The sequence below is a fragment of the Melanaphis sacchari genome, unplaced genomic scaffold, assembly GCF_002803265.2.
Source record: "Melanaphis sacchari strain LSU unplaced genomic scaffold, SCAv2.0 Contig63_pilon_pilon, whole genome shotgun sequence".
NCBI classification, from domain to species: Eukaryota; Metazoa; Arthropoda; class Insecta; order Hemiptera; family Aphididae; genus Melanaphis; species Melanaphis sacchari.
Genome location: NW_020271454.1, coordinates 358,164 through 374,568, shown reverse-complemented (window position 1 = coordinate 374,568; position 16,405 = coordinate 358,164). Strand labels below are relative to the sequence as shown.

The window sequence follows — 16,405 nt, the reverse complement described above, 5'->3', positions numbered from 1 at the left end:
ATTACATAACATATTAAAACAGAAAAATATTAAAAATCTGTGAATTTATGTCAGAAAAAACAACAAAATTTTCAAAGTTTATTCACCAATACTACAACACTAAATAAAGATTTTTTTCCTTGTTGTTTTATGCAAAGCACTGGTTTCGGAAAATATTCGGCAGAAAAAACTCATTAATATTATACATTTTAAATCATTTTTGGAAAAATATACTATTCATTAATAATGAGTAATTGACTTACAATATGCATTTGAAATACATAAATAAGTAAATGCATGATAATTAACATTTATTACCTATTAGTCCACAGCCAAATTACATTTTTTTTTTATTATAATTAATTTGTATTGAAGTAAGCGGATTTAAACGGAGAATACTGTTTATTAAAATTATAATATTTTAATTATATTCGCCTAGATACAAACAACTTATATGAAGTACAGTGATTTTATTTAGAACACACACAGTATAGGTAGAAAGCAGTTGTCTTGGGTGGTGGTTTTATATTAAAATGACATGCTAAATCGCTAGATTATAATTACCTACCTATATATTTCCTTGATCTTTAAGTGAATCTTATTTTATTATTTAATGCAACTATTTATCATTTTAATGTTATTTTTAACACAGATAAGAAAATCGAATTATTAGTTGATAATTTAGTTTATATATGTTACAAGTAACATAATATATTACATTGCTTGGTAATGTGAACTCTACCCGTACCTATTGGATTAAGCAAAAATACTATTTAAAAAACTTTTATTTCGTACATTATGCGGATAATTTTCACATTATCCACAGCCGAGTGGGTAAGTACTTAGATAAAATGTACGATAAAGTAACGACTGTAGATAATTGTTTTTGATGAAACACGCACAATAATATTTAGTTCAGTGCCATCTCTTTAAATATTTATTAATAATTTTAGTACAGTCCGTTTTAACTTTTAGTATATATGTCGTACATTTACGTTTTTAATATGACTTCACATGAATAATTTTACGAGTGTTTTTATTTAATAGTTAATGAATATTCAGTATATTTATCGTAGGTTAAGTCTAATGAAAATTCGAAAATTAAAAATGTGAGATTAAGTGGAATAAAAAGTAACAAGGCATATCTAATTTTGAAAAGGTATGACCTCGTTACTATCATAGAAGAAAATAAATTAATATTGCAGTTGTTGGAAGGTACCTAGTACAAACATTTTGTATATTTTATTAATGAAATATGTATGATGTGCTACACTATGTGCATTTGAGTATTGGACGTGGTGGAAAACACCGCATGAATGCAGAAGTTCAAAAAAAATTATAAAAACATATAACAACAAGGTAATTTGAAGTGTTTGATGCGTTGGTCATGTTGTAGACACATATAAGACTACGATTAAAGTAATATGAATACTTTATCTATAGTACATCAGATAAGTAATGTAAAAATTGATTGGATAATATATATTTAAGGTTGGTAATGTATACACTGTTCTTATGGATAAGGTTTACATTACCCTGCAGGTAATATATACATTACCTGTTTATAAACCTTACCAATAACATTTATATAGTTATATATTTAATAAATAGGTAAGTTTTGTTAGAAATATGTCATAAAAAAATTAATCTAATTTATGAATAGTAAGAAAGTTTAAAACAATAGCAAAATAAGAATAATGATGTAAATCCATTTCTGGTCAAGTGTATTGACTGTAATTTCAGTATGAAAAAAGTTTATAAACTATAAAAAAATGTATATACATAAAATTTAGTCTAATGTAATATGTACCCTGCAGAGTGCAGATGACACTGCTATTGTTCTTAAGAATGTAAATATGATCAATATTTGTACTATAAAGCAAATTGACAAAAGAAAATTTAGAAATGACTAATAATACATAAAAGTTATGTATATATTTTTTACTTAATTAAATTATAACGATGTAGTTGAATAATAATTATTTAATTTCCACAGGTAATCTATAATATAGCATATTTTAGATGAACAAATTAAAAATAAAATATGTATGCATCAACTTGATAAAAAATAATAAAAACAAATAGTTGTACTTCTACAATCTATATGTAGTTAGGTTAGATTAATGTGAAAATATAATAGTACATTTATTTAATACTAGTAAAAATAATTGAAATAAAATAAATTTATTTTTACAGTTATTTAACCATTATAAATAAGGGCATTTGTATGCCTCTCACATTGTGGCATATTGTCTGAATAACGCATACATTAAATTATTTAAAAACTAGATTAGGTCTCAAACCTCTTTAAGTAAAGCCCTTCACTCTGTTCAGCGATGAAACATGCAGAGGTTCAATAAAAATCAGTTCTTCTGAGTATTTCCATGTATGCCCTGCAATAGTGGAACCAATGTCTATGGTAAGGTGTCGAGTGGAGGTAATCAGAATCAGCATATTTTTCACTGTACAGTTTTTACTAAGTCATTGCAATGGATATTTTTATAAATTTATTTTTAATTTTCATTCTGTTTAAAGTTTGCTAAATACTTAACCAAAGAGCCAAGATACAATATTTATAGGTTTATATACTTTCTCTTATGGAGCTTAGTGAGGATTCTAGCATATGGATAGGGTAGGTGGCTGCTTGTAAATTTTTTTTTTGTATACATTTGTTTAAAAGTGAAATGGTTTATCATTTTGATTAGTTAAGTAAATGCTTAACAATCAAATGAAATGTTAATTTCATTATTTTTTTTTAATCACTTATTTTGTATTATCAAATAAATTAATTTTTCAAACTTAATAATTATTACATATCATTTATAAACAATAGCATTTTTTTTTTTTTTTTTATGATACATAAATTATAAAAGTTTAATTTGATAATAATATATTATGATAGAGATAAAATTTATTATGCATTGTGTAAAGAATTAAAACATATATTTTTTAGTATTAATTTTTGTATGGCAAGGAAAAATAATGGAAATTAAGGATTTTAGGTCATACCTATATCTTATTAGTTATTGATACATATTCATGTGTGTACACAATTTTTGCCTTAGAAAATAAACCTTACATTACCTTACAACCATCAGCTTTAGTGTATATATCGTATGTATGGCCAAACCAAGTGAGGTGTTTTAAGAAAAGGAGAAATACAGGCCAGCATGATGCTTGGTAAATAATTTAATATTATTATTATAGTATCATATGAATGTTTATAAAATTTTACTAACTTTAAAACGTAAAAAAAATCAAACACCAGTAACTAATGATATATAACAATAAAACAATAATTATAAATATATTTTTTTATTAAAATTTAAAAAACTTAACGTTATAGACATAATTTATGAAAAGTATTATAGTATCACATACATTTATAATGACATTTGATTATCCAATTGCTCATTCATCCATTCGGAGATTGATGAGTCAGCAGACATTATTTGCATAATACGATTAACATGAATGCATATAGATTCAATATTTTTATTCCAATTTGATATTGACTTTTTAATAGCATTTTGAGCTATAAACAAAAAAATTATTAATGGAATTTAGAACATGGAATAGTATAAACATAAAACTTACATCGAAAATAAATAAAACCGTCAATCTGATCAATTGAACCTTCCATGCATTCTTCACTAATCATTTTTCCTGCTACTTTTTCAGCTTTATATCGATCAATTTTCAATAAATCTCCCAGTGATTGAATTCTAATATTTTTATACAGTTTACTGATTGATATTATGTTATGCTCAATTATAGCTTCAGAAAATAAGGGTGTTTCTGTAAAATATTTAAACAGGTAACATGTAATTAAATATTTAATGTATTTTGTTGTAAATAATTACTATATTCTGTTATTATTTTTAAATGATGTTTCAAAAGTATTTTTTTTATTTCTTCAATTTCGTCTGGTTGAATCATATGACACAGATGCATTTTTTTTAAAATTGAATAACTTAGCCATTTTTGACTTCTATTATCTTTAAACAATTTCTGTAACAGTTCGGATCGTTTGACACCTAATATAAAATACATACATGAATAATAATACATTAACCATATTGCTATTATATCTCACCAGGAGAGGATATTATAGTACATGATAAAGCACTCCTAACTGAAGTTATGCGTTCATCTTCAGTTAAATTTGTTGCATGAGACAATTCAACATAAATATATGCAGCCTGAATAAAGCTATGACGAACATCTAATAAGCGAGCGTAATATGCTTTATAACAAGTCTGAAGATATTTATTGTCTGTTAGATTCTGGAAAAATAAAAACAAATACAATTTTGGAAGTAATATATTTAATTAGGTAATTTTAAAATTATACAGTCTACTAATGAAATATTTTTTAAAATAAATTTAGTAGTTCAAATTTCTAAGTCATTTTTTTTTTTTATTACTTAATTGTATTACATAATATTGTATTGTGGTAACATAAGATTATTATCATGTCTAAGGTGGTTATTTATTTTTTCTTTAGATCATCAGTGTAAACTTATGTTAACAATTGACTGCCTTATGACTACTAGCCACATTCTATTTTCCATATCATTCAAATTGATATAATTGTCTTTATTTATTATAAAAATGTATAGTAACATTTAATAAACTTTTAAATGTATATAATATAATCCATTTAAGGTTACAATATATTATTCAATTCTAAAAACAATAATAAATGTAACCACTAATGTCTATTATAAGATTTATATTACAATATTGAACATGTTAATAATTGAAAATGTATCAACAAGAAAAAATAGCATGATAATGCTAAAAAAGTAAAAATAAATTAATAGTTTTTGGAATATGTTTTATGTTACACTTATTTTACTATATACTTATCACTATTTCAAAAACTAGTAACAATTTTCACAATAACAGTGAAGTAAGAGATAATTTTTAAGCTTTTAAAAGCTAAAAAAATCAAAGATATACTGCAAAAATAATATTAGTAAAATTCGATTGAATTGTATAGAATAACTTAATATTTATTATAAAATAATACTATCAACAGATACAGTTTCTTAATGAATTGAATATAATTTAGATACAAACATTCTTTTAACATAAACTACCACTTTTCAAATATAATCGGAATTGTCATGTATTCAGGTACTCCGTTTTTTAAAACCTTGTTTGATTTAATTAAATAATTTTGTCATTACAAATGATATTACTTGATAAGGTATTTTGGTGTTTGAGTTGACAAGTTATGTATAGTAGAGCTTCAATAGTCTGGACAAATTCAGATCAAGCATTGTCTGACTGAAGGTTTTTTAACGTTACTTACTCAAATGACTAAGATTTTTATTTCTATTTTTACCAAATTTTTTTTCGACAAGAAAAAAATGACTGAACTAATGATCAATTTATTACTAAGAACAGTAGATAATAAAAATGAAAAAATTGTTTTTATCAATAATAATATTTTATAGATAAATTGAGTTCTGAGAATTCCAAAAAAACTTAGTACATTGTATTTTATTTATTTATATTTAATATATACCATAGTTTTTTATCTACAATATTTAAATGATGGATTCAATTAATAAAATGTATACATTTTAAACAATGTTTACAATTAAGTAAAAATTAACAGTTTTTAAGTAATAGACAAATTAATAGATTGTACAACATAATTTATAGTTTATAAAAAAGAGAAGGGGTTCAAGTCTACTATTTGCATGCAGCGACAAAGTGGTTGGTTAACTGAATAATTAGAATGAGATATTGGGATGTGGAAAGAAATAGAACGACGCTTGAGGCGAGAAGGGGTTTTAAAGTTGTTGAGATAATTAAGACTGAGAGTCAAATTTACCATTGAGTATATTTGCCTACAGTCAGCTAAAGAAATAAGGTTTAAATGTAATGATATAAGAGTTTTTTATTTATTTATTTATTTTTTTTTGGGGGGGGGGGGGCACTCAATGTTTTGTAAGTAACTGACAAACCTCAAGAAATTTCTTTGAACTCTTTTGAATTGAAGAGATACTGATCAGTACTAAAATCTCAGAGAACTGAACCATATTCCAGAATAGGTATGGTTTAGAGGCAGCTCGCGCCTATGTGTGCAAGTGTGTGCGCACACCACATAAATACAGATAAAATAGTAAAAATGGACATTCAATTTTTTTTATACAATTTAAGTTTAACCATAATAATTTATTGTATATTTTATTAATTAAAAAAAAAGATTATGTTCACTTTTATACCCGAAAATATTACTCCTACAATTTATTGATGTTATCTAATTAATAAACATCATTTGGTGTTCAGCTCAGACAGAAAACTGTTTGTGTAAATTTGTTAGGCCATTGAGTGATGGATTGACGAAAGATAATTGATCGTAATGTGCAGTAACTGCAGCACATGCGGTAGTTACAGCGTTTCATAACAGTTATTATTTTATAGAGAAAAGATTTGAATTCATGAATAAAAATGTATAATTTGTTTTGGTAATTATTACAATTTATAATAGTTTAAAATTTACGTATATTATTAGGTATTATATTGGTAGGTGTATAAATTATTTTTTAAAACTTTATATAAATATTTCAATACATATCGTTCTATAATATTTTAGATAAAGACTTAATTTTTTTTTCTAATAAACTTTTACAAGAATGGCGCACACCACTCACTTTAAATACCACGAACCGCCACTGGTCTGGCTAATGCACAATTTGAGGTCTTAAGAATATTTTAAAAAGTTCTGAAATATGTTTAATAAAACCTAGAGTTTTAAGTGCTTTACAGAAAATATTAACTACGAGTAGATTGGGACTAAGAGTAGGAGTAAGAATAAATCTTAGATCACGGACTGAACAATTTACAGAAGAAATGTAGTTATTATGTATTTACGAACAAATAGATTATCAGGAGTCCAGATTATTGAGATTATATTGTATTATTTTTTTAACTTGATATAGTTAATAGTAAGGTTAAGATGATATAGTATATTATCTAACCACATTTCTTTGAAGAACTTTAAGATAACTAGGTATTGTGTTAGAAATCTGTTGCACTTTTTTATTTATTTTATTTTTGACATAACTGTATATTTAATATCCTAATATATTTAAGTTGTATTACAGAGTATATAATTTATTTTTTGTTTAAATTTCCACTAACAAAAATATTCAAATCTATTTATATATCATGTCTTTGAATGATATTAATTAATAATTTTATTTGGTTTGGTTTCTAGTATTAATTTTCTTCAAACACTTAAAATTAATATTTTTTTAAAGTAAAATACATAGAAGCAGTTAAATTATTTTGTATATACCCTCGCCTAGTAACAGTTGTCATCAATGAAAAAATTATATTACAATAAAAACTATCCATGACAGTATAACAGTATTATAAAAATATTTTGACTATCTGTCACCACTATTAATAAAGAAAGAAAGCAACAGCGACAAAATTGATCACATTTCCCCGTCACTATACACATATCTATTTCTATAATCAAGTTGTAAATAAACACATTGATAAATCACATTTATAAGAATGCTAATTTTATTTAAATAAATCATACCTGTAATATTGAAGCTCTATTAAGATACAACGCAGCTTGTGGTAAATTGTTATCTTCCAAGTAATGATTTATTATTTTAATGTACATTTTTAATTTATAATCGAGAGTAAATATTCTAAAAATTATAAATAAATTAATACAAATTGCAATAGGCTAATAAAAATAAAATAAATTAAATACTTTAGTCCTGATTCAAGTGGAATAGAGACCAGCATATGGACTGCTTGTTTAAAATTTCTTTTTTTCTCATAACTTTCTGATAAATATAGATATGTACTGGTCGCTAGTTCTTCAAAAGATGATATTCTATGACTTATCTAATAATTAAATAAAATGGTTATTTTAACAAATAAAGCATGTGGAAAAAATAGTTTTACTTTATCCAATATGAAATGAGCCAAATGCATGCCCTGTTCACACTTGAAAGTGGGTATGATTTTTGAAACATATTCATTAAGTACTGGCTGAGAAATCAACAAACTCAAGTTTTCATCGACAACTGAAATAAAAGACAGGTTAGAGTAATATTACAATAGATATAGGTATAGTCTATTAGCGCTTACGGATTTCAATTATTTTTTCTGACATAGGGAGTAAATCGCATTCAAGTGCATTTAAACGGATGTCTTTCATCAGAAGCTTATATCTGTAAAAAACAAATGGCGACATAAAATCAATTGGTGAAAGACAATATTATTATTATAATTATTATAGACAGTACCTATCTAATATGGGATAGATATGATTTGTCAGATTCATACGAGCAATGGTCAAGTTGTTCGATATGATAACTATGTAATTAATAAATCATTCATATCTCACCCATTTATTTGAACTTGTTGCTGCCCTTGCGATTCTTCAATGGTCTTAAGTCTTTCATTAAAAACCTCGTGGGTGAATGACATAACCATCTCAACCATGGTACAATGTTCGAGTATCGGCACTAAAATAATACACAAATCGTAAACGAATATATTGTTCTATATTATTATTTTATGCTTTTCTATGATCTTGAGATCACTACGGAGTAAGATAGAACGGACTGGAAACGAAAATCAAATTACCAAGAAGGGAAGGCCGTTCAAGGTTTTGGGTAGGCTTGTGCGAGAGGGAATATCAACAAATAACAATGCGTATTGGAGTGCTACCTTAGTGATCAATGATCATCGTGTGTATATATATTATATATATATATATATATATATATATGTACAAATTTATTATGGTAGTGCTCGAAACTTGATTATCGAATATCGATTTTCCCGATGAATCGGACGCGCAACGAGTAACGACTGACAATCAGTGTGACCAATCTTACGGCGGACGTGAATTTTCATATCGGTGTATGAGCGAAGCCTGTTTTGCTCGACCGGTAGCAAGCGGCTGGTTTTACGTGATTTCGTCCATGTACCGAAAATAATATTATTATATATATGTTGAGTTAGTTTTTTTTTTAATATTATTATCACGGAGGCTGAAACAAGGAGGTACGGAATACGGATGCCTACACGAAAAAAAACGTATCGAAACGAGTTTGCTCGATTAAACGACCGTAAGCTGCGCAACGAACGTTGTTTACGTAGTACGTATACCTACATTATAATATTAATGATTATTTTTAACCCGTGTAGTATCATATAGGTACTAGGAATTATTCGTGTTTTGGAAAATATAATATTATGCATTATTTTGAATCACGATCCAATATAAATTTTACATCTCGTAAAATTGCGAATTCATACAATATGCGTGCATACTGATTTATTAAAAGTATCTGTGAAACCAGTAGGTAGATAGTAGGTAATAAAATAATTGTACATTTTATTGTGAATTACATATAAAATAAATAGCATCAAAGCCTGGTATTTAAAAAGTATTTTAATTGATTTGCAATATTTGCATAAATACAAACATACCAAATGCGTAATCAAACGTCCCTCGTGAATAGAGATATTAAATACAAAGAAAATACTTATATTAATAAAGATAATAAATATTCCTAAATTATTAAATAAACATTTTGACGTAAAAAATAATTTCCTGTAGCAAATAATTAGATAATGTAGAATTCTTAAAATCAATATCATATTTGATTTTGATGAAATACAACATTTTAATCTGTATTTAAAGACACAAATTTAAAAAATATGGTAATTGTATGATTTTTAACAAAAAAATAGTATTATTTCGTATATTATACTTTGTGAACTCTATCAATACAATCAATTTGCTTATCAAAATTGAAAATATATTACTATTTACTTTCTCTTTATTTTTATTTTGTTTTTATTCATATTCGTAGGTACTGTAAGCTATGTTATATAATATTATTAATTATTATTTATATCATATAATACAGATCAGTGCAGCGTACCTATTTTCCTACGTCCCCCTATACTTACTCTTATATGTATGTTTCTGCCTATGTCTACTTTCTGTCCCAGGAACTTTTGGTTACAAAAAAAAAAAATATATATATATATTACTAATTATATTACCGTTTATTGAAATAGGCATTTAACAGAAGTATTTTTTACAGTGTGGTTATTAATATAGGTTATATAGGTACCTAATAAATTTATTTATTTAAAGGGAAAATTTTTGAAGGTTGAAAAAATACTTATTTTTTATACTGTTTATTTTACTATACTTAATAGTGACTACAATGTTATACAATAACTTGTATAACAACCCAGCACAAAACAAAATTTTATTTAAAAAAATAAATAAATATTATTGACATTTTTAATACGTGATAATAACGTATAACGTTATAGCGTAATAACGCTATATTGTGCCAAATATAGCATTCATTGTATACCATTATACTAATAACTAAAAAGTATGTACATTATGAACACACATTCAATAATTGAGGAGGACTTTGAACCCGTTAGAACCTATCTGTTGTTATTTTTAACTTGGAATTGACCTTTAATCAAACATAAAAGTTAGAAGGTTAGGTTTATCTTACGTCGGGTTTTACAGCATTTTTATATTTTAGAATTTTTAGGGGATTGGAAGCGGCGATTTTTTGTCTTTATTTAACACACGTGTAACATAGGATTATGGACGTATTATATTTCCAACGTACCAATTGAAATAATGAAGCTATAAGAATTATGAAAACAGATGTGAATTTGTCGTCAAGTCTACTTTAAATCGATCTTCTCAATTTTTTGATTTTTTGATTTAAACTTCTCCAAAAAATGAAATGTGTCAATTTTTAATTACTCTTTTTTTAATATATCATTTTTAGGATTTTGGAGGCATAATATCAAAAATGCGAGAAAGTCGATATTAAGTATATTAGATATACCATACCCTAAAAAAATATTAATCTATATAATTTTTGTGATAAATGATTTTATTCTAAGATTTCTAAAAAAAACATTAAAAAAATAATTATTTTGCACGAATACATTTTATTTATGTTGTGATTGGCCAAAAAAAGAAAACGAATACTACACTGAGATTCTATTAAAATTGATCATGTATTTAAATTTGAATTTTTTACAACCATTAGAAATACGATTATCATGCTATTCCTCTTTCCTTTTCAAATCGATCTAATGTGGTCAAGAAATTGTCCTCGCCTTGGCTGTCTGCAATTATGGGGCATCGAAAGGATGGCACTGGTGGTATCCAGGTGCGGTTGCAGTCGTCGCGCACTACGTTTTTCTCTGGGCCCTGGCACAATTGTTTTTGGATTTCTTTTTTTATAGATAGGTGCGTCTCAGAAATTAGTTCCAAATCGTGGTTCAGTTTGCAAAGACTATCCTTTATTTTAATGTAAATAATTATAATTATAATTATAATTAATGGTGATGCATAAATAATATATTACATACATTTAAATATGAATGACATTACTAACATAAACATAAATTTTAATAGGTATATAATCAAAAACAATAATTTATGACAACAATTTTATTATAAAACTTCTATTTCCATTTGGTGCCAAAATTATTAAACTTGTGGGCGTAGTACTGACTCTAGAGCATGCCACATAAAATTGTAAAAAGAACCTTAAAATGTGAGTTAAAGGCTCGCAGCATATAAGCGCTTACTCATCAATGTATATAGTTTTATAATTTACATATAAAATTTTGTTTTTTGACGATTTTAACCTCTTAAAATCAAAATTTTGGAAAATTCTTTCTTAGTGCACGGTAAAATTATAATATTAATCTACCCTCAAAATATCAAATTGATAGCTCTAATAGGTTTAGCTCTGCGTTAAATATGAATCAATCACTTTAGACAGTCTCGTTTATATTTATAGATAGATAATATAAATAATATATTGAATAATATAGGTAATGTACATCATTTTTTATGTTATGTCTATTTAAATTTTTTTTATTTCCAATTCTTTTTTTTTAAATATACGCTGCATTGTACCTATTTATTATATCTATCCATTAAGTATGGTATTATAATGAAATACAGTTTTTTTCCTGTTTGTTTACACCCACTGTTGTAATTAATTGGAATTCTTCGTTCTAAAACTGATAATCATTACTATGAGTCCCCTCGATTTCTTGAGAATAACCACACCGAAAATGTATCATAATAAATAATAATTAAAGCTACTGTATTTGATAGAGATTGTAAACATATTAAACACACACCTACATATCTATGATTCCCCTAAAATTATGCTAAAATGGGGAGCATTTATCTAAATAAAAAATATATATTTTATTTGCTGTATATTGTTAGGTAATTCTTTTATTACTTTGTTTTCATACACTATCATTACTTACAATAATATATTATAACAGGCATCATATGTATTGTGAAAATTAATACCTAATGTTATTAAAATAAAAATGTTAACCTCGTATTTTTCAATTTCCTTTTCCACTTTTTCTAAAAAATTGTTAGCCATATTCTTAAATGACAAAATATTCAGTTGATTTTCTTCCAGCTTAGAACACGACTTTTCAAGCATCTCTCGCGTCCATCGATGAACCTCACCTCCATCGTTGTATGTTTCAACATCAGTATTTAGTGAATAAATTCCCCTCTGCATCATGGCATATATCACATCCTTAGACAGTTGCATGGGCTTATTTTTAAATACACCTTCATCTCTCATTTGCTTTAATCTCGACCACCTAGTTTTATTGCTATTTTTGGATTCCGCAGAATCCAGATATAAAAGAAATAACACCAATAATATGGTGGTGGATACTAAGAAAAATATAATTAACAGTTCCATTTATATGACAGAAATATTTAAATTTTTGAACGTAATAAAAATAATTAATTTTTTCTAAAAATCAGAATATAAGCTATAACAGTTTGTTTATTCAGTCCCTATGAGTGATAGATTTTGAAAAAATAAATAGTTACATAACGATGCATAATTCTTTAAAATTAATTTTTTATTCTTGTAAATTTATCCACTAGTTAAAAAAGAAATATTTACACGGTAAACATATTTTTTTTATTTTTTTTTTTAGTTACCTACGTAACAGTATTTTAATTAACAATATAATATATTAATCAATGAAGTTATTATGATTACATTTTTAATATTTGTTTGATTTTAAATAATAAATCGGCAAACTTACTGTACTAGTAATTATTTGGTATACCTATTTAAAAAGTACTACTATATGAATTACCTTATTCAAATATGATTCAAAATATATTCATTTTGAAAGTTAAATCGAATTGTTGGCATAACTTTAAAATTAATAGAATCACAGTAACTGATTATTGTAACAGTTTTAAAATATTTTTTATTTTATTATTTATAAAACTTCGTTGTGGTTACATTTATTACAATCATATTCAGAACTATTGATATTTTTGTCAACATAAATTGAATGTAGTATCATATTCGGAGTGGGTTATCATTAATAATATAATTTATAAGTAATTGACTTAGCTTAGCAAATACATACATTATAATTATTAATAAATAATTTATTAAGATCAACTAGGTTAAAGCTTAAATTTAATATACTACCAAGAGTCACAATTACAAAATATTGAATAGGTACCTAATTTAAAAATGAAATATATTAATGGTTCCTACCAAATAATATTAAAAGCTAATTAAATAATTTGAATAATAAATAAATATAAATAGTTGTACAAATTGAAATAAATAAAATTATACAATACATTATAATATGATATAATATTTATGATAATTATATAGGTACAGTAAGTTTTTAGTATAAATATGAATTAGGAAGTAAAAATTGTTTAAAAATGTATTTTTATAATTTAGATATTTTTTAATGTAATTAGTAGTATAATTATATTGTATGAATATCGACTGAAACTTGGATTTGGAGACCGTAAAAAAGTTGTAATTTTATAATCATTATTTTGATTCCATAATATGCTGAAAAATGAAAATTATCGAAAATGTATCTCATTTGTGTAGACTCTATAACTATTATTATAGCTATAATATAATAGTAGGCATAATGATTGCGAATTGATTGCATTTCTTTATAAATTATATATTATCAAAGATCAATCGTTAATATTGAATATTATGTGTGCAATGTGAACCTAAAATATATAAATGTAGTTAAGTTATTGTATGGACATACTAATAATGATTGATGATTCTTTAATATTAGAAATAAAACTACTTAATGATATTTATAATACGATAAATAATTTAGTTAAGTTTATTATGCTTAACTATCTTCCAAAATATAATATTTATGAAAAGATACTCGTGGTTTTCTAAAAAGTATAAGTTAAATAACACGATGGCCATATTTTTAAATTATGGTTTAACTTATATTCACACAGATTATTTAAAAGTGAATAAAAATATATTATTGAAGGCAAATTTATTAATAGTTAGCATTTTGAAATATTATTCTTTAAACTTTTAATTCAATGATCAAAACTTTCATTCATAAAAAATATTAATCAACATAAATATATTATATAAAGAAAAAAAAAATTGGAAAGTAGGTACTGCTCTAGTGTACAGTAATTATTAAGTGGATCACTGTGATAAATATTTTAATAATTGTATACAGAAATAACGATTTTGAGTAGAGGTGATTTTTCAACATATATCATGAAACCTATATTTTTAATATTGATATGAAGTAATTTATTTAATTTTACTATTAATATTACGATAAGTTGATTTAATTTTTAATAAAGAAATTGTATTCATTATATTTTTGGTTAATAATATATATTTACACAAACATCATAATATTATGTTGATATATTATAGTGAATAGAATAAGTTTATGATATAAAATTATAAATAGGTAATGTCTTAAAATTAATTTATATATTCTGAATCTGAACATGTCATTATGTATGTTGAATTTATAATATATGTAAAAGTTATCAGTTCCATGAATAATGTTTTTAAATTATAACAAAATAATTAACATTATTATTCATCATCAAAATATGAAATTCTGTCCAAATTTGAATGTAAAATATTTATAAAAAATTATTGCGTTTTGTAGGTACATTTTTAGATATTTTAGTTTCAGTATGAAATATTTATGAGGAATAATATATTACATTTTCAAATCTTAGCTATTAAAGTTGAAAGTTATATGAATTATTTACTACTAAATACTAGTAATTTTTGTGATTTTAACGAATTTCGTGAAAATTTCAATTTAAAATATACATAAAAGACCCATGTACCTATTTGTAATATTTTTGTGTATTTAAAAAAAACTTATATGGGGTCTTATATTAAATCTTCAAGAATTTTGATCCAACGAATAATTTTTTTATCATCATTTATGTAAGAAAAATGATGAAAAACTTAAAATTTCTATAAATAGCTCAAAAAGAGTCAAAATATTTAAAAAAAACTATACTATATATAGAATTAAAATATTTTAAATATTTAACAAAAGTTTCAAGTATTTATATTTATTAGTTTTTGAATTACATTAAATTTTTTTATTAATATTTAAAAAATAAAACTAATTTTTTTAAAATATATTGTATTTAAAATTATAATATAGTTTTTGGTGAAAGTTTCAAGTATCTGTGGTTATTTTTTTTTATAAAATAAAAAATTAATTAATTTTGTAACTGGCTTAGCATGAAAATTCACGTTTATTCTTAATATTATTTAGTTTTTTTCAATTATTTTAAAAAGTACTGGCAATTTTTATACAAATTAGATCCAATTTGTTGTCAGAAATCATCACACTCTAAGTTGAAAGTTGAAGCATTTTTTCAACTGCTCATTATCTCGTGTATACACATAAAAAACAGCATAGATAGAAGGTATAATCCATACATTCATTGCTTCGATTAGAATCTAAAAGTACATAATATATAATACTGTTATGGTATTTTAGTATGTTACTATACATTTATAAGTTGTATTTTGTTAAACAATTAGGATATATTATGTATATTAGCATGTAGTTAACATACATTTACACAACTACTGAAAAAATTTGCAAGTCAAGTTTTGCATCTCTAATGACAAACATTTTTTAAATGGGTGGCGCTGGAGAGATGTACGTATTAAAATTAAATCAGTGCAAACATATTATACCCAGGCCTGGACTGGGAGGATACCGGCCTACTGTTCTCAGCAAGCAGGCGGCTTATAAGCCAATAGATACAATATAAAAAAGACCCTTTTTTTTGCTCATTAATTGTAAAAAACTTAAGTATTTTATTACAAAATCGAGGCATGCGGCCCACTGTGCTGTAGAACAGTAGTACAGTGGCCCAATTCGAGCCTGATTCAAAAAGACACAAATTATGTCGAATGTCGACATAGTACCTATTGAATTTTACCAGGATTGCAGAATCAGACTTTTATCGTTACCACAAAACATATATATATATATATATTATTGGTTTAGGT

General features: G+C 24.7%; 2 protein-coding genes across 2 annotated transcripts; both read right to left on the bottom strand.

The window, feature by feature from the left end:
• Nucleotides 1-2,179: 2,179 nt before the first annotated feature.
• On the bottom strand, nucleotides 2,180-8,468 carry LOC112600348 (COP9 signalosome complex subunit 4-like). Its single transcript, XM_025347545.1, has 9 exons — nucleotides 8,371-8,468; nucleotides 8,112-8,194; nucleotides 7,926-8,047; nucleotides 7,729-7,865; nucleotides 7,549-7,663; nucleotides 4,076-4,265; nucleotides 3,843-4,016; nucleotides 3,577-3,777; nucleotides 2,180-2,232 (listed from the first exon to the last, which is right to left on the bottom strand). Exons 1-9 carry the CDS (start codon nucleotides 8,466-8,468, stop codon nucleotides 2,180-2,182), a joined length of 1,173 nt encoding a protein of 390 aa, XP_025203330.1.
• Nucleotides 8,469-11,085: 2,617 nt separating this feature from the next.
• On the bottom strand, nucleotides 11,086-12,778 carry LOC112600347. The gene is made up of 2 exons (XM_025347544.1): nucleotides 12,395-12,778; nucleotides 11,086-11,328 (listed from the first exon to the last, which is right to left on the bottom strand). Exons 1-2 carry the CDS (start codon nucleotides 12,776-12,778, stop codon nucleotides 11,086-11,088), a joined length of 627 nt encoding a protein of 208 aa, XP_025203329.1.
• Between the last annotated feature and the right edge of the window lie 3,627 nt (nucleotides 12,779-16,405).